The sequence below is a fragment of the Neoarius graeffei genome, chromosome 11 (assembly GCF_027579695.1).
Source record: "Neoarius graeffei isolate fNeoGra1 chromosome 11, fNeoGra1.pri, whole genome shotgun sequence".
Lineage (NCBI taxonomy): Eukaryota > Metazoa > Chordata > Actinopteri > Siluriformes > Ariidae > Neoarius > Neoarius graeffei.
In genome coordinates this window covers 59,501,179-59,528,348 of record NC_083579.1, presented here as the reverse complement: position 1 = coordinate 59,528,348, position 27,170 = coordinate 59,501,179, and the positions used below count along the sequence as shown (strand labels likewise).

Below are 27,170 nucleotides of genomic sequence, written 5' to 3'. Positions count from 1 at the left end.
ATTTGTCAGCTGGGGTAATATGTTTGGGTAACAGGACTGAGTGAAAACCCAGGGACACGACTAAAATGTGTATTTTAACTAAGATATTGTGGATTTCTTATGAAAAAAAAATTTAAACCATGGACAGGATATGGAGTCACACAACAGTGCAAAAGAAATACTGTTTCTGAAGGATTTTAATTATAATATTTCATAGTTAAGTATAAAGTTAGAGTGCGGGGACAGGTAACACATGCTACTTTTCAGTGTTTTAGGTAGTTTTTATTAATCCTTACAATTATATATCTTAAATTTGAAATCAGATCAATGTGCAGGACATTTTGCATAATAAGGAAATGTATTTTAAAGTACATTTTTATGTGGATTTATACATATAATTTTCTAGGGACGGAAATGGCACCGATTCGGTGGAATGGCTCAGAAGTGGCTACAGATGATGGATGGATAGATGTTTCCAACTTTGGACCAACGGTTTAGGAAAGAAACACATGGGTGTGCATGATGGTCAGGTGTCTACATACTATTGGTAACATAACGTATTAGTCACTTTTTTTTTTCTTACTTCTTATTTTTCCAATTCTTATTTACTGGTTCATTAACGTCAATAAAGATGTTGATCACTGACACTTGTTTTGATTTGAAGAAATATTGTATAGACAAAGCTCATAATACTCATCGTTTTTTAAAAAAAAACTTGTTTCATGACATAAAATATGCTGAACAAATGAAATATTTAACTTATTAATTGACTCCAAAGAGACGCTAAAATCAGGCTAACATGTTAGCTACTGTATGACTTTCCAGTCAAGCTGATGTTAATTGCGACGCTGTTGAAGCTGTCCCGGTACACAAAGGATGAAGCACTAATCCCGGCGTCTCGGCATTGGTGGTGGATGTATGAGTGGCAGCAGGTCTAACCAGTAGGATGTCAGAAATCTCAAGTCCCGCCTACAGCGCTTCCTAGTCGGTAATCGAAGTAGAGAGAATCTAAACTTGTCGTCAAGACGCGCATCCTGCTCGGAAAAGTCGGGCAAATTAGGAGGTTTACTTTTGTTTTCTGGAGAGGATACTTTTCCCTGTTGTGTTCCATAACTGGTAAATGTGTTCGTGAGTATTTTTGGTTTTCTCTAAATGACTTCATGTTAGTAATTAGTCAGAGAGAGAGAGAGAGAGAGAGTGGGCTGGCTGGCTGGCTGTAACGTCACTACTTAGGGAAGCGTGTGTCATTAACAAAGGCTACGTTTCCTTTCGAAATGTATTGATTTTAACGCCTTTTTAAGTAGTTTTAATCGTATTCAGATTTGGGCACTTTGTGGGAGGATGTAAACGAGTTTTCCTTCTTGCGTGCGAGTTCAGAATTAAATCTTTCTTTCTTTCTGTTTCCCTCCTTTTTTTTTTTGAAAGTGTAGACACCCAGCAGCGGCATCAACAGCAAAGACGCCGAGAAAGATAAAGAAAGATGCCCCTTCTCCACAAAAAGCCCTTCGTCAGACAGAAACCCCCTGCTGATCTCAAGCCAGACGAAGAAGTTTTTCTTTGTAAAGTCACCCATGAAATCTTCAGGACGTACGAGTGAGTGATCTATTACTTCACTGTAACACTGTTTGAACTTGTTGTGATGTTAGCAAGTTATGCTAGCTAATGGCATCAAACTGTTCTGAAGTCGGCGGCGACCTCGAAAGTTTTTCTTTCGACTTAATAAGTCGTGTTTCGTTGTTACTCCTTCGACAAGTCGTTTTGTTTTAACTGGTCCGTCTTTTGTGTCTTGAAATAAACCCATGATTTGTTTGGAGACTCTCTGATTCGAAGTGGTGTTGTGAAGTGACAGGTGTAAATAGTCTGGATAAATGTACTAGCTTAGCCGAGCTCGCTAGCAGGAGCTCGGGGTTACTCATCCGAGGCTAGTGTGCTGTTAGCTAGCTCGGTGTGAAAACAGCTTCGGAATGGAAGAAAGTTGTTTATAAGTGAAGAGGCCGGTTGAATTCTGACAGTAATTCATGCTTTAGTATAGTTTGCCAGTGTAGTTCGAGAAGAAGTGTGTCGTTTTGTTGGGATTCAGGTCCTGTTCGTTTTGGACGGCTCACAGGATGTTGAGCGAGAAACGTGGTAGCTGCTATTGTTGGGAAAACGGAACCTCTGTGTGTGTGTGTGAGAGAGAGAGAGAGACTTTTCCCACTGCTTTCTCCAGTTTATAGTTACTATTAGTTATTACCTTTTTGTTTTTAATGTAAACAAGTTTAAAAAATGCTGTTTAGAATCAGTTATTACACAACTAGTCTAACTGCCTCGTTAACTAACGGTACTACTACTACTTATACACTGGACCTCGGTAATTAGTTTGTTTCTCCTACATTCCTTGGCTGTTATATATCATGTACATCTACCACATAGATACAATCCCTGTCTGTACCCTGGACCATGTCATACCACCTTCACCCTGTGCATCAGGGTCATACACAGTGGTCTGTCACAGGACCACAACCTCCACCTTCTGATTCAGTATCAGAATCCTGTTTATTGGCCAATAACACACACACAAGGAATTTGGTTCCGGCGGTTGGTGTGTCTTTAGCGATACAGAAGGTGGGTGGGAAAGAGTGAATATATGTAACGTAAGAAAAATGTGTATATGTAACGTACAACATGGACGATCTAGACAGTACACACGACGAGTCGGCCTAGTGGTTAGTGTGTCCGCCTCTCAATCGCGAGTTCTACTCACGGTCGGGTCATACCAAAGACCATCATAAAAATGGTACCTACTGCCGGCTGCAATACAGATGCGAGTGGGGAGTCAAACTCTTGCGGTTACCAGAGGACTAGCTTCCCACTGTAACCCTAGCTATGTATTAATAGGCGAGAGGCCGAGGGCTATGGAAACGGAGATCGGCGTCGCTCTATGCTCCACATGGCGTGGGAAGGACTTTGACTTTGATAGACGGTACACAGTATGCAATCTGTCCAGTATAACCATCCATCCATTATCTGTCGCCGCTTATCCTGTACAGGGTCGCAGGAGCCTATCCCAGCTGATTATGGGCAAGAGGCTGGGTACACCCTGGACAAGTCGTCAGGTCATCGCAGGGCTGACACTTAGAAACAAACAACCATTCACGTTCACATTCGCACCTATGGTCAATTTAGAGCCACCTGCATGTCTTTGGACTGGGGGAACCGGAGTACCCGGAGGAAAGCCACGCGGACCCCGTGCAAACTCCACACAGAAAGGCCCTCGTCGGCCACTGGGCTCGAACCCAGGACCTTCTTGCTGTGAAGCGACAGTGCTAACTACTACACCACCATGCCGCCAGTATAACTATTACATACATAGTGTACAATACCCATATTATACATATGTTTAAAATATCTGTATTATACAATATCTATCTATAATATAAGGCCCTTTGGTTACAAGATGAGCACAGGTTCCTAACCCTAGTCCTGGGCTTACCCTCATTCTGCATATTTTAGTCTTGTCCTTGCTCCCAGTATACCCAATTAAGCAGTCTAATCAAGTTGGCAGGGACTAAAATGAGAACGATATAGTTCAAGAACCTGTGGACTAGAGAATTAATAATACAACTTGTGGATAGGCTTTAGTGTCCAATTGTTATAACTAAGAAAATGGTTAGTAAGTGCATACAGTGGTCCTGATACACTTGTACTAGCAATACACACGGCCATGTTAGTGCTGCTGAGAATGGTCCACCACCTAAATAATACCTGATCAGGAATGTTCTTAGATTGATCCGTTTCTGCTGTTGGACGTGGAAGCAGGTGGGCTAACACTTATAAATTGTATACTCGCATAGAACACCTACATGCCAGCTGGCAGGCCCAGCAAAGTATTTTATCAGATCAAAGCAAGTGTTTAAAAAAATACTGTCCTGGAGCTCATCAGTGGGGTGGGGGTAAAAACCGGCTGGTTGGGCGACACTTTAAATAAACTTGTTTTAATGTGGCTTTTATAGCCGATCATCTGTTGTGGCAATCTAAAAGCAGCATGTCCACAAGAAAGAAGAGTTTTCACAGACATTCATAGAGTTAAATGTAATTTTCTTCTCTGGTGTGATTAGTGAAACTAATATATTCCTTAAAGGGTATATTATCAAAGTATATTTCATAGTTTAGCACTGGTGTATGAATCATTGACCTTGTGTTTTATTAACCTGTATGGTTTTCATGGTAGTTGCTAACATTATATCTTGGTGAAATGCTGTTCCTTCAGTGAATTCTTTGAAAGGACCATCCTCTGTAACAGTCTGGTGTGGAGTTGTGCAGTGACGGGCAAACCTGGTCTAACCTACCAGGAGGCCTTGGAAAGTGAGAAGAAGGCCAAGCTTAACCTGCAGAGCTTTCCCAAAGCTTTACTCCTGCCTCTCTTACACCTGACTGCCCTCACCCAGCGCACACGGCTGCATGAGATATGCGATGACGTTTGTGCTTTCATCAAAGAGCGTTTCTTTCCTGGGGAGATAGTTGATGTCATAAGTCGCTCTGGTGCAAGGTAACGTACTAAAAGCTTATTTATAATTACTGTACAAGCTGTCCTACAGTGACATGTAATCCTATGCCTTAAGATCCAGCCCACAAGTGTGCACAACAGTGAATTGAGATGTATGTGGACATTTGCTTTGAATTTTAGTTTGTGTAACCTGTCAGTTTCTCATAGTTGACCTTCACGTCTTATCACATTAGTTATCAGATGTTTGCTTTGCTTATTTGGCAGTTAACAAGGAATTAGTGCATCTTGACTTTTTATTATTATACAACAGTGTGACAATGTTGTCTGGAAATAAGCTCATCGTGGAGTCGATTAGTGTTACCACAGCCAATTTTTTTCCAAATTAAATATAAATTGGACCTTTTAAGTGCTGTAATATTATGGCTGATTTTCAAGTTGATGTTTATGTACATTTTAAATTAAAAAAAGGTAACACTTTCTGAAGTTTCTTTCTTTGTGGAAAATAAATCAAAGATGGTGTAGAGCAGTAAAAAGTGATGACATAAACCCTCTTTTAGAATTAGTATCAGAAGGCTCTTTGTTCTGCGAGAGGATCTGAGACAGCCATCACAAGAACAACTTGCCATTTGGGGATAGCAGAAGTGTGTGGGTGGAGCCAGGAGTGGCATTCTTGGCTCCACCCACACACACATCTATCTCGTGCAAGAAAGTGTCCCAAATGTCACAGTTGTGGCCTGCATCACGGCAACGTGAGCCTCTTTTCCCATGCCGTGCTGAGTGGTTTTGGACAAGAAACTATTCTGACTTAATTTCCACAGTATGAATGGTTAAGCCTGGAACACTTTCAAACGGCACTCAGCATGGGGTTTTTTGACGTGGTTAGCTAATTGTACTAAACATGCCAATGATGCAGGTGGCTTGATGAAGGCATTAACCCGTTCTCTTTTGGTGCGTAGTCAAAATGGAGACACTTAACATCTGGGTCAAAAGTAAAATACAAGAGTAATTAAAAAAAGGAAGGGAGCTGTAACAGTGTTTTGGTAGAACAGAAACGCAGTTCTTGTGTAAATAATTTGGTTTGACTATGAATGATGACCATTTAGGTTCCAAGTATTCAGATTAATATAGATCAGTAATACAAAAGAGACTTTGTTTGTTCCATTGGTGGAAATCATGGTCATCTATCATCAGAGTTTGACTGAGCTCTTGTAGATATTGGCCTGTTTGTCTGGGCCCTTGAACTGAATGGGTTCAATTCAAACATCTCAGAAATGCATAAAGAATATCAGTATGGACCTAATGTGTGTTGGTGGAAAGTTCAGTGGCTCCAATAAATAGACAAAATATCACTCTGAATTTAAAGCATATACGCAGAGCCATGGCCTCACTTTCGTTTATAAATGCCTTGAGACCTCAAGAATGGCACAGGAAGAGTTTTAAGTGTTAACAATAAATCTAATATAGTAATTTTTACAATTAAAGTGATTTATATAGGTAGAGGTCTGAGTGAACGACGTTGACGTCCGTCACGTCACAGCAGGAAGTCTATCGGTCTCATCGCCATTTCCGCTATACTAAAACACAGAGCTGACTGCAACTCCGACCCTCCATTTTGAGCTAATTTATCGCCATGCCACGTAGATGTGCCAGCAACATGACAGAAGGTGGATTTATGTTGCATTCATGGCCCAAGAATGTTCAAACTGCAAAGATTTGGACGCATTTTGCAAGAAGTTCATGGGCACATTGGGCGCCTACGAAGTGGTTTCTCCTCTGCTCTGCGCATTTTACTGAAGACTCGTACGAGACCTCTGATCTGTTGCTTATGAAATAAGTCCGTTGTTTTATCTGGAGATGAGAGGAGCTTTTTGTACATGTGGAGATTCTGGGGATGGCTGTCCATGTTGAGAGGCCAGCCTGGATTCCCCCAATGATTTATTTTATTTTTGGGGGGTGTTGGGCTACGTGCTTGAAACCTTACAAATATACTAATATCTTTTGATTCCATGAGTCTGTACAGCTTTCATTATTCTTGTGCTATGTGTAGCTTCATATTTATTCATGTTCCACAGGCAGCACTGCCGTATTTTAGAAGTCATTCCACCTCATTCAAACGGGACAGTTAACTGTCATGTCAAACACCGTATAGAGGGAGACGCCATCGTCATCAGTGACAGTGATGATGAGATTACAGTCACTTCACCCATGTCTCCCAAAACAACACCCAGTGGGTAAGTGCCTCCTGGTGCATTTTTTTTTTTTTTTCTCAGTTATACAACAATGCCTTTTTTTTTTTTCCTTTCCTTTATTGGAATTTTCGTCCTGTTTCCTAAAGCAGGAAGCGGAAAGCCATCAACCCATCCATGTTTAAGTATAAGGTTCAACTCGTTAGTCCAGAGGGTCGTGAGCCCATGCTTGTGAGATCTTCTCAGATTGTGTAAGTTTATACATTTTTAATGTACTGTCATTATGGGAGAGAACTCTCCATATGCATTAGGTTTAAAAGTTCAGTTTTATCAGAAGTTTAACTATGTCAGAAGTAATCATATTGATTAGTATTGGCATGACTTTTTTTTTTTTAAGTTATTTAATTATAGAAAGTTTTATATATAAATAAATAAAACAGTTACTAATAAAACCCCCCTATTGTCATTCTCCAGCTTCCTGATGTAAAATCCCTAGATTTAAATATTTAGTTCATCTATATAGAGGATTTCGACGTGACGTCACAGGTCACGTGACGCCCCGGTGTCCGCCATTTTGAAGGTCAAGCTAGCTAATGTCAACAACATAGTAGCTGGTATGTTACTGTAGCAATGTTTGCGTTCAGTCATTTGGATGACTGTTAAAACCTTTCAGTCTCAAGTTTTTCCTTTACTGTATTTACTAGTTTATTGAGCTGGCAGGCTGGGAGCGAGCGCGCTAGCTCGGGCAGGCTGGGAGCGAGCGCGCTAGCTCGGGCAGGCTGGGAGCGAGCGCGCTAGCTCGGGCAGGCTGGGAGCGAGCGCGCTAGCTCGGGCAGGCTGGGAGCGAGCGCGCTAGCTCAGTAAACTAGTAAATCCAGTAAAGGAAAAACTTGAGACTGAAAGGTTTTAACAGTCATCCAAATGACTGAACGTAAACATTGCTACAGTAACATACCAGCTACTATGTTGTTGACATTAGCTAGTGCTAACAGCTAGCTGCTAGTGCACTGCTACAACTACACCGACCCTAATAATACAGTTCTTGGTCATTGCCTGGTAACAGCAAATTTATAACGGGCCATGTCTCAACAGACTAAAAAGTTATTTCAATGACATTTAATAACATTTTGTTTATCCTGAGGACCGAAAGTAAATGAAAATGTGAACAAACCTTAGCTGTAATAAGATGGCGACCACCGGCTCCAGGGACGACCCGCTGATGTAGGCATGTTACCCAGCCTGGTTTTTAACGACATAGGTATACAGATCATGTGGGCCGAAGTCAGGTAAAGACGAGGGCTTCGTGTACTTCCGTACGTCAGTGAACAATCCTGGTGGAAGCAGGTAAACGTCGTTCTCTAAGCCTGCTAACCTCAATTTTTGCAAATACCTCTCCCTCTGCTCGCCCTGTAAATGCCCTACGTCGCTGGATAGTGAAGGTGTTTTCTGCATCTCGCTCCTTTTTCTTTTATGTTTTTTCCCTGGTATTTCCCACACGCCTGACTGCAGGTCAGGAAGATCACCCGCGCTGCAAAGCCAGAAAAAGATAGCCTGGTAATGTGTACGGATCACGTACACCAGCATCATTGATTTTCTGGTGATATCGCTTCTTACTCGCGTCATCTAGGCCGGATAAAATACTCGACAATGAGACTTCGTCATGATCAACAGTGTATTGCTACCGGTAGTCGCCATATTTGTGACCGTCAAAATGGCGGCATAAATATTGTCGCTATGGAAACAATGACGTAGGCCGAAATCCTCTATACATTAATAAATGGATCTATCATAAGTCAGTTTAAAATGTGCTGCTCGATATGATTATGAACCAAACCCAAGTTTCTTGTGCATCAAGTTCACAGGTTCTTTACAAGTGCATAATGTAGTGAATGCTTTTGCTTATTGACTAGGAATTTAAATTAGTCTGGCATTGTTTGCCTCCGTTAACAGATTGCTTTGTTTTGTGTGTCCTTTGTCCTCATTTACTCTATAAATGCTACTTTTTATATACGTTGTGTGTCATACAGTCATGTGAAGAAAAATTAAGTACATCCCATGGAAACTGTAGACTTTTCTCAACATATTTAAACAAGCAAATATTTCACCCTTTTTTGATACAGTGCCTACAGATAAAGGTGATTTTATATTTGTGTGTATTTATTTATATATTTGAATAAAACAAGGAAAAATAGCTCCTTCAATCATTTATTCAACAAAAATATCAATAGAAGCTAATATTGCCCCTTTAACAGAAATAACTTCTTGTAGGCGTTTTGCTTAACTGTCCACCAGTCTTTTACATCGGCTTGGTTAATTTTTTTTTTTTTTTTTTTTTTTTGACCGCTCTTCCATGCAAAATTCATTCAGTTGCAAGATGTTTGATGGTTTTCTTGCATGTACAGCCCTTTTCAAATCTCCCCGCAACATTTCAATGGGGTTCAAATCGGACCTTTGACTAGACCATTCCATAACCCTCCATTTCTTCTTTTTGAGTCATTCCTTGATGGATTTGTTCGTGTGCTTAGGATCATTATCTTTGTTGAAAGGTCTACCTCCAGTTCAACTTTTGAACAGATGGCCTCACGTTATCTTCAAGCACTCTTTGATATGATTCAGAATTCATAGTTGAATCAGTAACTGCAAGCTGCCCAGTTCCCGAGGCAGTGAAGCGACCCCGAACAATAACATTTCCACCACATTGCTTCACAGTTGGTATGAGGTGGTTCTCCTGAAAAGCTGTCTTTGGTCTCCGCCGAAAGCGTGCTCTTGCTGTGGTCAAACAACTCTAACTTTGATTTGTCTGTCCAGAGCACGTTATTCCAAAGGGTCTGGTCTTTGCCTGTATGTTCATTGGCGAACGTAGTCTTGCTTGAATGTTCCTTTTGGTCAGCAAAGGCTTTTGCCTGGCATGTGTCCCATGTAGATCAAATTTGTCTAATCCCTTTCTGATTGGATCCGCAGGTAACTTTTGCAACTGTTGGTGTGAAAGTGCATACGTCTACAGTGATGAAATTTTGGGGTTCTTGGAGACTTTAGCATCAAACAGTCTGCTCTTGGGCTGAATTTGCTGGGGTGGCCAGTCCTGTACAAATTGGCAGTTGTTTGAAATCTAAACCATTTGTAGGTGATTTTCCTTACAGTGGAATGACTTTTTATTTCTTATAACTTGGTGATATTAAATCCCTTGCCTGATTCATAGGCATCCACAGACAGCTTTTTAGATCTCGACATAACATCACACACTTCAATGGCAAAGAGAACACCAAACCCTAGATGTCCAGTTTAAATAAGACCAATTTCACTTGCATGTCCACCTTCAGGAGGTTCGAATCAATGGCACAGAATCTGCAACACCTGATTCCAATTTTATGTACTTGAAAGCGTGATAAATGTAAGGGTGTACTTACTTTTTCCAGAGTGTCCTTAATTTTTCTTTATTTAAATTGTGAAAATTACTGCCAATGTCTATTTTGTGTCATTTGTTGGAGTATCGCCTTTATCTCTTGGTACTGTGTCAAAAAGAGTGAATGTTTGCTTGTTTAAATATGTTGAGGAAAGTCTACAATTTCCATGGGATGTATTTTTCTTTACGCAACTAGTACAAGTAAAACTCGTCTTGGTAATTAATTGTATTTCAGTTTATTTTAATGAATAGCAAAGCTTTTTGTTTGTTTATTGGCTCTCTACTGTAGTCGAAAGAAGAACGTGTTCACTCGAGACAGACTGAAATTGCTCCTGAAACAGCATTGTGAATCTGTGAAGGGGATCATCAGACTCAAAGTATGGTGTAGTAAATTTCTCCTGGCTTCATTTGGCCCTAGTCTGTTAAGAATGGTATGAAACATTTTGTGCTGCTTTGAAAGAACGTTTGTTTGTATTTTCTTCCCCCTCCCAATTGTAGCCATCAACAGTTGTAACGTACAAACTGTCAGAACAAAGTTTCTCCCACTTCTTCCCGGATGAAGCCCCAGTATTCGCCTTTAGTCCTCCTGGAAAGAGCGGAGGTCGCCCCCCCAGTGATGCGTCTCCAGGGCAGGTGGGTGTAGCTGTGGCTTCGTTCTGCAGATTCCCCCCTCCTTCCCCCCCAATTGACCTATTGTGGTGTTTTTCTTTACACGTGAGGTTGAAAATAGGAGTATCAATTTGAAGGAACTCTTAAGGCCTCAGTTTGAAAAGTGTTGAGAATCCACTGGAGGAACCCAGGAAAATTCCAGGTTCTTTTAATGAAGTTAACTTTTACTTTCAGGGTGCAAATGCAATGCGAGCTGCAGAAGAAAAATTGAAACTCTTGCAACAGAAGGAAGAAATGATTGCAATGGGTAAGCTATTATAATAAATATGCCCAGGATTTTTTTTTTTTTAATAATTATATTATTTAAGTTGTCAGTTATGCAAACTAGTTAAAGTTAAAACACATTCTAAATATTTGCATGTTTTCAATTGTTAAGCACACGAAAAGGCAAAAATGAAGCGAGAGAGAGATGATTTGTTGGAAGCTAAAAGGAAGGAAAAGGAGGACAAAGAAAGAAGGAAAGAGGAGATCAAGCGAATGATCGAGGAAGAAAAGCAGAAAAGGAAAGAAGAGAAAGAACGAATGAAAGTTGAGAAAGAGCGGGTTGGTTGAAAACCAGACGTTTGAACACCACTTCTGTTTTAACTTCTTTATCCTTTGTGGAAGATGAAAGTATGAAGGATTTGTGTGATGTTTTGTTGTTGTATGCTGTAATGGCAATTGTATCTCATTCACGTTTCTCAGGAGCGAGAAAAGTTAAAGGAGGAGAAGAAGAAATATGCTGAACGGCTGAAGTTGTGGAGTAAACCCCGAGAGGACATGGAGTGTGATGACCTCAAGGTAGGAGCCCCTTTTTGCATCAGTAATTTCATGTGAGCATGTCTTTGTGGGAAAGTCATATGTAAACATGCTCTTTTCTTCGACCTGCATGTATAGGAGCTTCCAACACCAGTGCCAGTGAAGACACGTTTGCCTCCAGAGCTGTTTGGAGATGCATTGATGGTGCTGGAGTTTCTGAAGGCATTTGGAGAGCTCTTTGACCTGAAGGATGAGTTTCCTGATGGCATCACTTTAGGTGTGAGAGGAACATTGACATGCGAAGGCAGCATGTCATGAACATGATCAAATTGTTTATCATTATCTGAACTAAAGCTCATTATCTGAAGTGTCCATTTTGTTGTAATTTGACAGAGGTTTTAGAGGAGGCTCTTGTGGGCTGTGATCCTGAGGGGCCACTATGCGAGCTGCTGTTCTTTTTCCTGTCGGCCATTTTCCAGGCCCAGGATGAGGAGCAGGAGGAGGTGGCTAAAGAGCAAGTGGCTGAGGCTGATGCGAAAGGTTAGGGAACATTTTAACTCTGCTCTGGAACTAAATAATTGTAGATTTATTTTTTTTTCCATAGATATCTAAATATCTTCAGTTATTTAGGCCAGTGAGGTTTTTCTGTAATGACCACTGGAACCAGCAAACAGATACTATAAGAGCTGCAATTTACCTTACAATTCAGGGGAAAAGAGAGTGCTGCACCTCATCTAATGTCTTGAAGAGAGAAATAATATAACTTTTGGTTTGGGTGGTTTTAGATCTGAGTGAGGCACTGGACGATGATGCCGACCCCACACAGTCTGCAGTCAGTGCTGTGGCCTCGCTGGCTGCTGCCTGGCCTCAGCTCCATCAAGGTGAGTAAAACTGCTACTTGCATTCAGTACTATAATAAATTTCCATTTTGAAATTGTGACCTTTTTTTTGCATTTCAAGCAGCATGGTTTAAATAAATCAGTGTGGTGAGAGCAACTTGTCCAGGTTTTTAATCATTCCTATATTATATTATTTACCAGCTGGGAGGTCCGTATCATGAAATACCGTGACCGAGGTCTTGAAAGTACTGACCGAGGCCCTCTGGGCCGAGGTCAGCATTCAAGGCCAAGGTCACGGTATTTCACCACACGGACCGACCTTAAGCTAGTAAATAATATTTTATTTTTTTCTTTACCAAATTCTAACAGAAAACGAGAGCGCCCAAAAGGGAAAACCAAGCCGAGCCGCCATTTTGAATCCTCGTTCACGGCTGTAATGCAAATGGCTTCCTCCTCGGTATACAAGTGCACTTCCATGGCAGGAAAAAACATTTTGCTGCCTATGTAGTCCCCTATTTATACAAAATTGAGTCATTCAGGATTCAGCCAATTTTTTGCTCGGCATTAACAAGTTATTGGTTTTTAACTTTCTCCTGAAATGTTGTTTTATTTCTTCTTCCTCAGGGTAGTAAAACTCGCTTTCGCAGTGAACACTGTTATCGCTGTCCATGATGTAAAATTAATATTATTATGCTGAGAAATGCTGGCAAAAATTTATAAGATTTTTTGATAAAAATCTTAGAGAAAAAAAAAAGATAAATGTTGACAAAAATTGCTACTATGTTTGTTGTGAACGAGCGAGTTGCCAGAGGTCCGTACCGTAGGATACGGACCTGCTCGCCAGCCAATCAGAGCGCAGGATTTGATGGAAACCGGACCGACCCCCCACCCCCACCCCACCCCCCAAAAAAAAGTAGTTATTTTCTTACCTCCATACTTTTGCGTACATGATCAAGCATACTGTTTGAAGCCTGTCTCCAGGTTGTTAGAAGGGGCTTTGCAAGCATTCTTGCATATCTAATGAACCTCACTGACGTTCATGAACTGAAAATGCAGGAGCCATGCTAAGTAAGAAATGTAGCTCTCTTGAGCACTTGAAAGGTGCTTTCACACGCAGCATTATTTCATAACGGTTCCAAGATCGTTGGACCAGTATAACGGGCCTGTGACAATCTGAATTATTTGCTTTGATCCCAGTTGCAGGAACATGACCAAACCTTGTGTTGTGGGCAGCATTTATTTTATTTATTTATTTATTTATTTATTTATTTTATTTTTGTATCTGCAAAACTGAACCAACAAAGCAATTAAACCCTAGTTGGGTGGGTTTCGTTTGTTTGCTTTAAATTAAAAGTTAACCTTTTATTTTTTTTTAAATCAAAGCCTCTGTGCTTGAATGATCTGCCAAGAAATGACAAGTTTGTTTACATTTTTTCGTAGCCTTATTTTTTACCAATGAAAAGAGCTTTGCTTTTCCACCAAACAGCAAATTGGTATCAGTTACCTGAAGTACCTCATTCGGATTCAGCAAGTGGACTCATAGGAATGAACACTCTGTAAGAGAGTACAGCAGAGGTTCTTAACCTTTCAGCCCGTATCCTCAGATGACTAGAAAAGAACTTTATTATTTGGTAAAATTTACCTGCGTTTTTACTGGCCATTGTACATATTTTATGTATGCCTTTGCTGCATATAAAAGGTACCAATTTGGATTTAAACTGTGGCCTTGAGTAAGAATTTTAGATTAAGCTATTTTAACAAACTGTCTGATTTTCAGTTTGATTCACCCCCTTTCCAAATCTTTCTTTCCAAAGGCTGCAGTCTGAAACAACTGGATCTGGACAGCTGTACTCTATCAGAGATCCTGAGGCTGCACATCTTGGCCTCAGGGGCAGAGTGTAACTACACCAATGCCAAGTTCCGCTACCAGAAACAAGGGGGCTTTGGCTCGACCGATGACCCATGTGTGGAGCTGCGCCTGTCTACCCCCAGCTTGCTCAAGAAGCTGTCCTGCACTGCTGTTTATGACCTGCTGCCTGGTACATGCACACCCTAGTATTTCTGCCCAGCAGGCTGTAGACAGAGTCTCAGGGTTTTGTTTTAATCATTGTTTGTGATTAACTTGGCGTTATGCAGTTAGGTGGGACACACTTCTCAAAATGGAAAAATGTATTTACATTTATGGCATTTGGCAGAGAGTCTTATGATGTACAAAGTATAATTCTTAGTCTTTTATTTACTTGAGTTGCTACATCTAAAGTTTCATACACCTAATAAAATCCGTAGCTATATACAGTTTCCTGTTCATCCCACAGTAGAATGGGCACCACTACAGGATCATCAGAGACCAGTATTTGAGTGAAGGACCATTCTCAGTACAGCAATGAAACTGGCATAGTAGTGGCATGTTGGGAGATGTTTCACTGGTTCAGGTGTAGAGCAGAATTAAGGTCACTGCTGGGATAATATAAATGTTCATGGGCTAAAATTGTCCAGCCAACAGCAGTCTTATGGTCATAAACTATTAAGACATAAGGCTATTAACATTTAACTATTAGGTGTGTTTTAATAAAGTGGCCAGTAAGTGTAGACTGTTATACCAGTGCCCCACATGCACTACCTCATCACTGCTGAGGATGGCACACCTCCCTAATATCAGTTCGGAAGAGTCCTGCAGAGGTCCGTTAACACTGATGGAGTGACAGCGTGTGGCTGGTAAATTGTATTAAACTAAATTGCCGGGGGAAAAAAAAATCTATTGATTTAGTCAAGAAGTGAGCAAGCAATAATGGTGATTGTTGCTTGTAGAGAACTGGGAGAGGCATTTCCTGAAATGCTTGAGTAGGTTTTGATCTTGAATTAAGTCATGCATTTCTGATAACCATCTGTAGCTGTTATAGTTGCAATTATAATACAAGCTTAGGAGTTCCACTCCCTTTTCAGGTTTTAGTACTTTTTGCATGTAGTTTGAGTGGACTATTTTTCATGTCTGCTAATCTCAGTAATGTGATGATGATAGGAGAGAAACTGAAGCTCCTACATGCTCTTTGTGGGAAGCTGCTGACTCTGATAGCCACTCGAGACTTCATTGAGGATTGTGCTGATGAGCAACGAGCTGCCAAGATGGAGCTCCGTGAACTCAAAGCTGAACAGCACCGCAGAGAGAGGGAAGAAGCTGCTAACAGGTACTGCCAAGTGTTGCCACACACGTCACAACGAATTTGTACTAGGTAGAAACCTTTGTGAAACTTTTTTTTTTTTTTTTACTGACAGAGTTCGTAAAAGAAAGGAGGAAAAACTGAGGGAGCAGGAACAAAAACTTAAAGAGAAACATGAAAAACTTAAAGAAGAGGAACTGAGAAATGGCACACATGCAGCAGGGTAAGAACCTTGATCAAGTCATCAACAAGGACCACAAGTTGAAGGAACATGTTAAAGAACAGCTGATTAATGCTTATTCTTTGCAGAGATGAGATGGACACTAGTAAGGAGAGTCAGGAAGGTCATGACCAGACAGAGGATGAAGGTGAGCATATACAGTACAGTATAGCAAATCTATAAAAAAAGGTATAGACACTAAGCTTTGGCCCACACTTTTTGCACTATTCATGTTGTGTATATATTAGGGCGGCACGGTGGTGTAGTGGTTAGCGCTGTCGCCTCACAGCAAGAAGGTCCGGGTTCGAGCCCCGTGGCCGGCGAGGGCCTTTCTGTGCGGAGTTTGCATGTTCTCCCCGTGTCCGCGTGGGTTTCCTCCGGGTGCTCCGGTTTCCCCCACAGTCCAAAGACATGCAGGTTAGGTTAACTGGTGACTCTAAATTGACCGTAGGTGTGAATGTGAGTGTGAATGGTTGTCTGTGTCTATGTGTCAGCCCTGTGATGACCTGGCGACTTGTCCAGGGTGTACCCCGCCTTTCACCCGTAGTCAGCTGGGATAGGCTCCAGCTTGCCTGCGACCCTGTAGAACAGGATAAAGCGGCTAGAGATGATGAGATGAGATGTTGTATGTTGACACTCGAGCACCTTGCACTGTAATGCTACTGGTGAATTTGTCTATCAGGTATTGTGTATGTTGTCTCTTCTGACCCCGGATAAGGCATAAGATATGCAATTAGAACATTGCTCAGTTGACTTGGAAATACGCCACGATTATTATTTACTTGCACATAGTCAGCTTTTTGTCTGTTTTTTCCATGGCTGGAATACGTGGAACAGTTGTATTAATAGAATTTGGATGTTTTAAGCAGTTTTTGATAATTAAACAGCTTGCATTATACACTTTACACCCTAGCTAATGGCAGCACTCCAAAAGGGAAGCAGGTGAGTGAGGAAGAGTTGAAGAATGGTCCCAGCCCAGAGGAGCTTCAACAACAGCAACTAAAGGAGAAGGAGCTATTAGAGCGCATCCACAAAGCTGCAGCATGCACGTATATCCTGCCACTGGGCCGTGACCGCCTTTACCGCCGTTACTGGCTCTTCCCCTCGGCTGGAGCCCTTTTTGTAGAGGATGACTCTTTTGGCCTGACTGAGGACATGCTGGAGCCTCGTCCTGTCCCTGAACCTAAAATGGAAGATCTCTCTGCTCAGAGTCCTGTGAAGACTGAAGAGCTGGCAGAAGAGCACAGGCCATACCAGAGCACTTTAGTCCCAGTGAACCGACCTAATCAGTGGGCCTTTTATAGCACATCTGCTGAGCTGGAGCAGCTGATTGAGGCACTGAATCCACGAGGATACCGGGAGAGCACGCTCAAAGAGATTCTCATGCAGGAGAAGGATCGCATCAATCAGCTGCTCAGTAGTACTGCTTCAGAGCGCTACCACCACTCGGGTATGTTCAAAAAAACAAAGTACATGATCAAGCCTCTCAGAACGAAGAGTGTTCTTGAATATTCTTTACAACATGATGTACTAGGCCTAAGCAATTAAATGTCAGTCATTTCTTTTGTTGTAATTTAGCAGATAAAGCACCATCAGAGACCAAAGGGAGTACTGTGAAGGTTAAGAATGGTTCCAGTCCCGTGGAAAGCATTGTACCTGCTGAGCGCCACATGGAGAATCGTCTCCGGGATCTGCTGTTGGACATTGAGGACCGTATCTATCAGGGAACTCTGGGTTCAGTAAAGGTGTGCTGGCCTGCAAGATTTCTCTTGGGATTTAATGTTGTTTCCTGCTCTCATTTAAAAAGAAAAAAAATCTGCCTTGACTGGTTTACCCTGAAACGTGGGCATTTATGTCATTACGCACTGTCTGAATGCCGATGTCTGAATATAGCTCCTGTGTTTTAAATACAATGCCTGGCCAAAAAAAACCAAAGTTGTACACTTCAGTATTGCATTGGACAGCCTTTAGCCTTGATTATGACATGCATTCTCCCTGGTATTGTTTCAGCAGCCTTATGCAACATTTATTTCTGTTCAGAGTTGCATTCAGGGTTTTTTCTTTTTCTGCCGGGATCTTGTCTTGACAATGGGAGAATCAAACCATTCTGTAAAGTCTTCTCCAGCACATCCCAAAGACTTTCAATGGCGTTAAGATCAGAACTCTGTGGTGGCCAATAGGCCATTTGCAGGAATTGGTAACGTGTCAATTTTCCCCATAGCAACAAGCCCGTGGTGGGCAAGCTAATTTGACATTCCTTGACAACCATAAGAGTTTGACTGGCGATGCAAAGCAATCCATTTCTATAATGGCTGTTTTTACCTTTTCTACTGGTTTTTTTTTTTTTTTTGACCCGAATTTTCGTGTGTACTTGGAAAAAGTTTATGGTTTTAACTTCTGTCGTAAGTTAAAGCAAATCATTGGCCGTAAAAGTTTTTTGGACTCAAGTTGGTCGCCGCCGAAAGAAATTCACGTGCGAAATGGTGGATTTCTCAGGTATGTTTATAACTTATAATTTCTCCTTTTCTACCTTTTTATCATTTGCTTAATGTGTGATATATAAACATACCTGAGAAATCCGCCATTTCGCACGTGAATTTCTTTCGGCGGCGACCAACTTGAGTCCAAAAAACTTTTACGGCCAATGATTTGCTTTAACTTACGACAGAAGTTAAAACCATAAACTTTTTCCAAGTACACACACGCATTCGGGTAAAAAAAAAAAAGACAGTAGAAAAGGTAAAAACAGCTATTATAGAAATGGATTGCTTCACATCACAAATCAAACTATTATGGTTGTCAAGGAATGTCAAGTTAGCTTGCCTACCACGGGCTTGTTGCTATGGGGAAAATTGACACATGACCAATTCCTGCAAATGGCCTATTCATGATTCCTCATGCTCCCTGAACTACTTTTCTACTTTTGACCAATAATTTTTATGCCTGTGCCATCGGGGGGGGGAATGCAATGATGGACCTAGTCATTCAGTATATTCAGATAGTCAGCTGACTTCATTTTAATGCCATGTCACTGAGCCAGTCCCAATCTGACTTTTTGATGCGTTGTGCGTATGGAAATGCTCTTACTTTCACTATTAAACATAGCTGCAAGTTCTACTGGGTTTTTTTTTTTTTTTTGGAAGATTCAACTTCACCAAACATTCAAGTAATCTCTGATCAGTCAGTCATGATGTGGGTTGTTTTCGTTTTTATTGGACCACATTTCTTCCACAAAGCTTACGATTCATCATTATCCTTTCCAGTTTTAATAATGCACTGAACAGTTCTTACTCCATTTCCAGTAATTTCAGCAATCTTTTTAGTTGTTTGCTTGATGTAGGCCAATAATTTGACCCTTCTGAAATGCAGTAACAGCTTTTCCATGACCACATGATGCATCTTCTGATATGGTTTTTAAAGAAAGAAGCTACTCACTGGATCAGTTGGGGTTAATTTTTTTTTTTTGCCAGTTGATGCATAATCACTGCAGTAATTATCCAATCAAAGGCCATTAAGTATTTGCTAAATTTGCTCCATTTGCTAAATGGAGACTTTCTTGGGGGGGGGCAGTGTATGATTGTGAATGATGTATTCAGTTTTCTATTCTTCTCTCTGCTGTGATTATCAGGTGATGGAAAGAGGTGCATGGAGAGCAGCACTGGAAAGTGGAAACTATGAACTACTGGTTTCTGAGGGCAAGGAGAACTGGGTACTCAATGGTGAGGTGGAGGCCATGGAGATTGAGGAGAATCATATCAGAGTCAAAGACAGGTAACTGTGTCTGGAACATACCTTGGGGTGAAAAAGAACTTCCTGTTCATGGTTAGTGGTAAAATTTTTCAGTTTGTGTTCAGAGGCAATTTGCACCACTGAATAAACTCAATATCCTGTGAATCTCATTACTCAGATTGCAGGAGTTAAAGAGTGAGAGCCAGAGTGCAGCATCCACCAGTGCTAGCACACCTCAGCCTGTAAACAACAATGTGCACTACCTTGCACGGGCCCTTGCTCAGATAGAGCTGGGTATTGAGCGAAGGTTTCTGAAAGCTCCCCTGGGTAAGATGCCTCCTCGTCCTCCAGCTAGTTAGTGTTCCTTCGTTTGTTTCAGTGAATGAATTGGTGCAGGTTTTTCCCTTCAGAATTTCTCTGAAGTTCTTTGTGCTGTTGTGGTCTCCTGGAGCAATAAGTTATACTATTTGTTCCATTATATTTTGTTCTTAAATCAGGTGATGATGAAAACAAGAAAGACCAAAAAACAAAGAAGAAAGAGAAGAAGAAAGATGATGAACAGTCCAGTGAGAAGGATGGTGAGCTGCACATGTTTAGCAAGCATCAGGGATCCCAGACGTCCGCTATTTAGCGGAATTCCACTATTTTTCTAGCCAAAGTGGTGGCGGTTTTTTTTTTAAATCTCTTGTATATCCGTTAAGTAAAATGACCAGCAGAATACGTTCTGATTTGGTTTGCTTGTTTAGCGATGTTTTTGTCAGCTTCGTTTGTTCTCGTTGACATTCGGGAACACTCGGAAGTTAAATTGATGTAAATACCGCGAGACTGTACGCGATATAACGAGAAAACAATATGGCTGCGCCCATTTGCTAGAAAATGTGTTTTAACTCCGTTCGTGCTTTTGTTTCTAATGCGTTGAACTTAATTCAATATGCAGGGCTGTGAAATTTCCGCGGATTCTGTCGCGAAAATTATCATCTTCACAAAACGTCTATTTTTGCATTAAAAATCATTGGGGGGTCTAGTCGGTTTTAATCGCCTTGCACGAGACCGGCGGCTCAATACAGCCGGACTCGCGGAGTTTTATGCCAGCTGAGCATGGAACACGTCTTGACTGCGAATGACGGAGCTAAAAATAGCTATTGCGTGACCTGGCACCGCGTACGTGAATTTTGTACTTAAAGGGTGTAAGATCAGACATAGTTAAGATGCCATCAAAAAGGAAAGCTAAGGAGGTGTTTGAGAGAGATGCAAAGAGGGCTAGAAAAGAACACACAGACAGACTGAAGGAAAAGATGAAAAAGAACAAGTTTGCAAAACTGAAAGAGATGGTGTTAAAGAAAAGAAAATTTAAAAGACTTTCATTAGATGCCGTTTGACAGACTATGAAAATTTTGTAAATAGCTTTAATAGAGGAATGCAAATACTATAGAACTAATAACTAATAGCCTTACTGAAAGATGAATTGAAAGAAATAGCTGGGAGTGATGCAAAGAGGAATAGAAGGAGCCAGAAGTAAAAGAAAAGATGAAAATAGTATATTAGATAAGAAACATTTTTTTTAAACTTTTGCTCTGTAGACAAGTGACATTGTGACAGGTTCTTGGAAAAAGCCAGGACATGATACAAGAATTAAGTGTAATTTGGAAGACAACAGGTATCTCTCACTTAAATATTGAGCATGATTTTTCACAAAGTCATTTTTGAAAGGCCTATCAAAGTTTTCTTTTATTAACATTTCTTTAAATTGTTATTTACACTTTTTTTTTTTTTACTTTTATTTTGATTAAGAGATAAAATACATAGGCACTTATTAGATATTTCAAGGTATTTTACATGGATCTTTCATTTTAAAAGAGAAAACTGTTGATAGGTATTTTATATGGCAAAATGAAGACCAAGACTAGTCAAATATTTACTTGTTGAGATCAATTTTTTACTTGCAGGAAATGCTCAGAATACATCATATAACACCTAAAATGGCTTGGTGTCTGGGGCCCTGTGCGCCCCAGACCCCCGGCTTATGCTGGGGGGCTGTGCCCCCCAGACCCCCCCCTTTTCCTCGGATTTCTTATTTACAATTTCACAGCCCTGAATATGTCGTGGAAAAAAGATATCGTCCATAAAAGAGATAGCGGAACAGTGTCCGGGTTAGAAGAAGTGTATTCTTCAAAGCTACATTTTCATCTAATTTTTATAAATAACAATATTTTTTTGCCACTTATGTAATTGATTACAAAATATGCCATCAAATAGATACACATTGTTACATTCTGTTGCTTTTCTATGTTAAATCTATGTAAAAAATGTGTTCTGTAGCATCTTTAAATGTTAAAATCTCAACAGCTTCAGGGGGCTTGCAGCCCCCTTAACCCCTGCTGATAGTTTCTTACATTCCTCTATTTTTTTCAATTACTGCTGGGATCCCTGCAAGAATGGAGATTTTATGATTTCTCAGTCTTTGGAGATTGATATCTATCCACGTAATGATGTAAATCTTTTTAAAGTGATGTACTCTCGAATTTCAGATGGAAGTGAATGTGGGCGACAGGTGAAGACGGTGCTGGAGCGCTGGAGGGAATCTCTTCTGACCTGCTCCAGCCTCTCGCAGCTTTTCCTGCATCTGTCTACACTGGAGCGCAGTGTGCTCTGGGCCAAGTCTATCCTGAATGCCCGCTGTAAAGTATGCCGCAGGAAGGGAGACAGTGAAAACATGCTGCTGTGTGATGGCTGTGACCGAGGCCATCACATCTTCTGCGTGCGCCCAAAACTGAAGGTAAACTTTTTGTTTCCCCAACATCTATAATGTATTTGAATAGCCAAACAGATTACAAGTATGTTTTGTTTTACTTCCTAGGCTGTTCCCAGTGAAGACTGGTTCTGCCCAGAGTGTCGTCCCAAACAGCGCTCTCACCGCATAAATTCTCGTCAACGCTCCTCCATCGACTCTGAGGAGGAACTGGATGAAGAGGAGTCTGAGGAAGATGATGATGATGACGACGAGTCTGAGGAAGAGGAAGAGTTTGAAGATGAGGAGTCGGAGGTGGAAGAGAAAGAAAGGTTGGTTGATTTGATCGGACAGTGAGTCAACCTGGATGCATGTTTGTTTGTTATTGAAACAAATCCATCATAAATCAATCTCTCATAAACTCTTGTAAAAATTAAAATTTTTGTACTTAATCCCAAGTAGCTCCAAGAAGGCTGCTGTGAAGTTTCCTCTACAGACGACTTCTAAAGGTGGCCGTTTGAGCAGTAAGTCTAGACAAGCTGAATTGAATCATTCCGCACCACAGAGCCAACAGAATGCACCCAAACAGAACAACCCCTCTGTTAAAGGAGGCTCTAAAAGCATGGGGAAGAAAGCCACTCCAGTGTCCAATGGCAGGCCCGCTCCTCGGGCTGGAAGCCGCTCCAGCTCCCGTCTCAGTTTGGAGTCATCGAACACTAATGGCACATCAAATAAATGCAGCCCTCAGCCGAGTCCTGCAACAGCTCACACAGAGTCCAGGAAAAGAGCCAGCACAGGTTAGATAGATTAGATATAACTTCAGTCATCCAGTATAATTTTATTGAGGTTTTGTTTGTTTATCATTACGTATGAAAATATTACTTGAATGTTAAGGCAACTTAAACACTTTTTTTTTTTCTCATCTCATTATCTCTAGCCGCTTTATCCTGTTCTACAGGGTCGCAGGCAAGCTGGAGCCTATCCCAGCTGACTACGGGCGAAAGGCGGGGTACACCCTGGACAAGTCGCCAGGTCATCACAGGGCTGACACATAGACACAGACAACCATTCACACTCACATTCACACCTACGGTCAATTTAGAGTCACCAGTTAACCTAACCTGCATGTCTTTGGACTGTGGGGGAAACCGGAGCACCCGGAGGAAACCCACATGGACACGGGGAGAACATGCAAACTCCACACAGAAAGGCCCTCGCCGGCCACGGGGCTCAAACCCGGACCTTCTTGCTGTGAGGCGACAGCGCTAACCACTACACCACCGTGCCGCCTAAACACTTTTTTTTTTTTTTTTTTTTTTTTTTTAAATGGAAAATGTGCATATTTGTTCTTCACATTTTATGTACTGCTCCTTTTTTGTTCATTTTGTCTGTGCTTCTGGTTTTTGTGTGTTTCACCAGCAGAGGTCTCCCCTAAAAATATGTTGTCCTCGGCCCCAAGCAGTTCTTCCTCTAGTCGCCGCTGCTCCGGGAGAAATCTTGGCGTTCATGAGCTGTCAGTGTGTGAACAACTTACCGTGGATCTAGTTAGACATGAGGATAGCTGGCCCTTCATGAAACTGGTGTCTAAAACTCAGGTGCACCACATATATGCATTTTGACAAGTCTTGTGTGTGTGTGGGGGGGGGGGGGGTTGTTTTGGGGGAAAATGTATTAAAAAAAGTGTCAATCAGGGATCACTCATGATAAACAAACATTGTCTACAAGTGGGGTAGCCCACCTCCTGACTTGGGAACTCAAGCTTTTCCTTTCCTTAATGTAGGTGCCCAGTCTGTGCTGAGTTTCCCAAAAGCGTCGTAGTGCAAAGATCATCGTTAAATGGTCGAGCGAGCAACACAATGAACTAGATAAGATGCTCTTAGTGTTAAGAGGCTTTTGGGAAACCCACCAGCTGAGTTGGATCAGGTGTGTCAGGTAGTAGGTCCCTAGAATAGGTGTAGAGATCCACAGCTCTAGCTGTTCTATATACAGTGCCTTGAAAAAGTATTCATACCCCTTGAACTTTTTCACATTTTTCCACCTTACAACCACGAACTTAAAAGTTTTTTTATTGAGATTTTATGTGAGAGACCAACACAGAGTAGCACATAATTGTGAAGTGAAACGAAAATGATAAATGGTCTTCAAAATTATAAACAAAAATCTGAAAAATGTGGTGTGCATTAGTATTCAGCCCCCTGTACTCTGATACCTCTAAATACAATCCAGTGCAATCAATTGCCTTCAGGAGTCATCTAATTAGTTAAGAGTCCTACTGTGTGTAATTTACTCTCAGCGTAAATACACTTGTTCTGTGAAGGTTAGTGGTTTGTTAGAGAACACTGAAGAACAAACAGCATCATGAAGACCAAAGAACTCATCAGACAGGTCAGGGATAAAGTTCTGGAGAAGTTTAAAGCAGGGTTAGGTTATAAAAAAAATCCCAAGCTCTGAACATCTCAAGAAGCACTGTTCAATCCATCATTCAAAAATGGAAAAGTTATGGCACAACTGCAAACCTACCAAGACATGGCCGTCCACCTAAACTGACAGAGCGAGCAAGGAGAGCACTGGTCAGAGAAGCAGCCAAGAGGCCCATGATCACTCTGGAGGAGCTGCAGAAATCCACAGCTCAGGTGGGAGAATCTGTGCACAGGACAACTATAAGTCGTACACTCCACAAATCTGGTCTTTTTGGAAGAGTGGGAAGAAGAAAGCCATTGTTGAAAGACAGGCATAAGAAGCCATGTAGGGGACACAGCAAACATGTGGAAGAAGGTGCTTTGGTCAGATGAGACCAAAGTTGAACTTTTTGGCCTAAATGCAAAGCGCTATGTGTGGCGGAAAACTAACACTGCTCATCACCCTGCACATACCATCCCCACTGTGAAACATGGTGGTGGCAGCATCATGCTATGGGGATGCTTTTCTTCAGCAGGGACAGGGAAGCTGGTCAGAGTTGATGGGAAGATGGATGGAGCTAAATACAGGGCAATCCTGGAAGAAAACCTGTTGGAGGCTGCAAAAGACTTGAGACTGGGAAGGAGGTTCACCTTCCAGCAAGACAATGACCCTAAACATACAGCCAGAGCTACAATGGAATGGTTTAGATCAAAGAATATTCATGTGTTAGAATGGCCCAGTCAAAGTCCAGACCTAAATCCCATTGAGCATCTGTGGCAAGACTTGAAAATTGCTGTTCACAGACGCTCTCCATCCGATCTGGCTGAGCTTGAGCTATTTTGCAAAGAAGAATGGGCAAAAATTTCAGTGTCTAGATGTGCAAAGCTGGTAGAGACATGCCACAAAAGACTTGCAGCTGTAATTGCAGCAAAAGGTGGCTCTACAAAGTATTGACGCGGGGGGCTAATACACTAATGCACACCACATTTTTCAGATTTTTATTTGTTTAAAATTTTGAAGACCATTTATCATTTTCGTTTCACTTCACAATTGTGTGCTACTCTGTGTTGGTCTATCAAATAAAATCTCAAACTTTTAAGTTTGTGGTTGTAAGGTGGAAAAATGTGAAAAAGTTCAAGGGATATGAATACTTTTTCAAGGCACTGTATTATGAAAGACATTTTTTTTTTCTTTTTTTTCCCTGTTATTTGTGCAAGTCCCCCCCAAGGAATAAAGGTATCTAAAACTGGGGAGTAAAGTTATTGTCACACCACTGTTGAGGTTTCTTGTTTGTTTGCGGTTTCCAACCTAACATACTATATTCTTTCTGCAGGTACCCGATTATTATGATATCATCACAAAACCTATTGCTTTGAGTATCATCAGAGAAAGGGTGAACAACTGTGAATACCAAACTGCATGTAAGTTGCCTTAATCAGGTTTCTGTACATCTCATTAAGTATATTGATTCATGCTACAGATCTGCTAGAACAATTTTATTCTCAAAGTACTTTGGATGATGTTTTTAACAAGGTGCCACCACAAAAAGTTTAGCGTGTGTCTCTGAAGCATCTCATTTAGTTAATGTAATTTTTTAAAATCATTTATGAAGTTTATAGTACTTTTTTTTTTTTTTTTTTTTTTTTTTTTTAAGAAATGCTCTTGCCATGAAATAGACTTGAGTGCTAACATGGCATTTAAAAAATAAAATAAAAATACTCACTCACCCCTACAGATGTGCCATCACAGGTGCAGACAATTCAGTCATTTCTCACTTCTGTATTTACATGTTTTATAGCGGAGTATATAGATGATGTGGAGCTGATGTTTTCCAACTGTCTTGAGTATAACCCCCATAACACCACTGAGGCTAAGGCTGGCATCAGGCTTCAAGCTTTCTTCCACTCTGAGCTACAGAGACTTGGCCTGGCTGAGCGAACAAGTCCTCCACATAAACGATCCAGAATGTAAACCAGACTTCTTTCATTGGAACATCATGCACCCAGCAGCCTTTAGACAAACAAGAGACTCCATGTAAGATTTGGAAGAACTTATGTGATGCAAGAAAGCATTTTGGGTTTACCTAATGTGTTGCAGGACAAACCTGCACTGTGAAAAAATATTTGCACTGTGTTTTTTTTTTTTTTTTTTTAAATGTCTTTCATTTATTGATTTTGGAGCGCAAAAAAAAAACTTTTCTAAATGGTGCATTTGTATTTTATATCTTGACTGCATTTCTAGACTACTGTGTATAGATGTTTAACATATTTCATTTGCCTTGATAAACTAATTGTTGCAGCTTAAAGGAACAAATAGCATTTTCTGTTTTGTGTTGTATATTTGAATAGTAGAATAAACATGTTTCAGTAAGTTCCCTGTAGCTTGGTTATACACTACATAGGGACCAAGACCACCACCTTTTTTCCTGTAATGTTATCCACAATATTTATTTTAATTTGGGGTATACTTTGAAATTTTGCTTTATTTATGAATATTGTTTTGTTTTTAAAGCTTATGTTTGTGTGTTGTTTTTGTAAAGTACTATCAGTATCTGTCTCCAAATAGTAGAAACCTGTGTAAATGGCTGCTTTCCACTCTCAGGTTATTTTCCTAGCTGTTCTGTATATTTTCTAAA

At 40.9% G+C, this 27,170-nt stretch overlaps 1 protein-coding gene across 14 annotated transcripts; it reads left to right on the top strand.

Annotated features, from left to right (window-relative positions):
• Window positions 1-954: 954 nt before the first annotated feature.
• Window positions 955-27,170, top strand: baz1a (bromodomain adjacent to zinc finger domain, 1A). Of its 14 annotated transcripts, none has more exons than XM_060934371.1 (28): window positions 955-1,095; window positions 1,410-1,572; window positions 4,229-4,507; window positions 6,538-6,696; window positions 6,801-6,902; window positions 10,344-10,431; window positions 10,553-10,687; window positions 10,898-10,970; window positions 11,100-11,266; window positions 11,408-11,503; window positions 11,600-11,738; window positions 11,855-12,001; window positions 12,247-12,342; window positions 14,115-14,339; window positions 15,320-15,485; window positions 15,574-15,681; window positions 15,768-15,826; window positions 16,592-17,128; window positions 17,257-17,423; window positions 19,307-19,449; window positions 19,586-19,734; window positions 19,905-19,985; window positions 21,936-22,183; window positions 22,265-22,467; window positions 22,595-22,932; window positions 23,555-23,730; window positions 25,869-25,956; window positions 26,334-27,170. In XM_060934371.1, the coding sequence occupies exons 2-28, from the start codon at window positions 1,460-1,462 to the stop codon at window positions 26,504-26,506; spliced, it is 4,455 nt and encodes a 1,484-aa protein (XP_060790354.1). In that variant the 5' UTR covers window positions 955-1,095; window positions 1,410-1,459; the 3' UTR covers window positions 26,507-27,170. The 14 variants fall into 14 exon arrangements, with proteins under 14 accessions (XP_060790354.1, XP_060790355.1, XP_060790352.1 ...); XM_060934372.1 differs by having other exon boundaries at window positions 1,405-1,572; XM_060934369.1 differs by having other exon boundaries at window positions 955-1,107.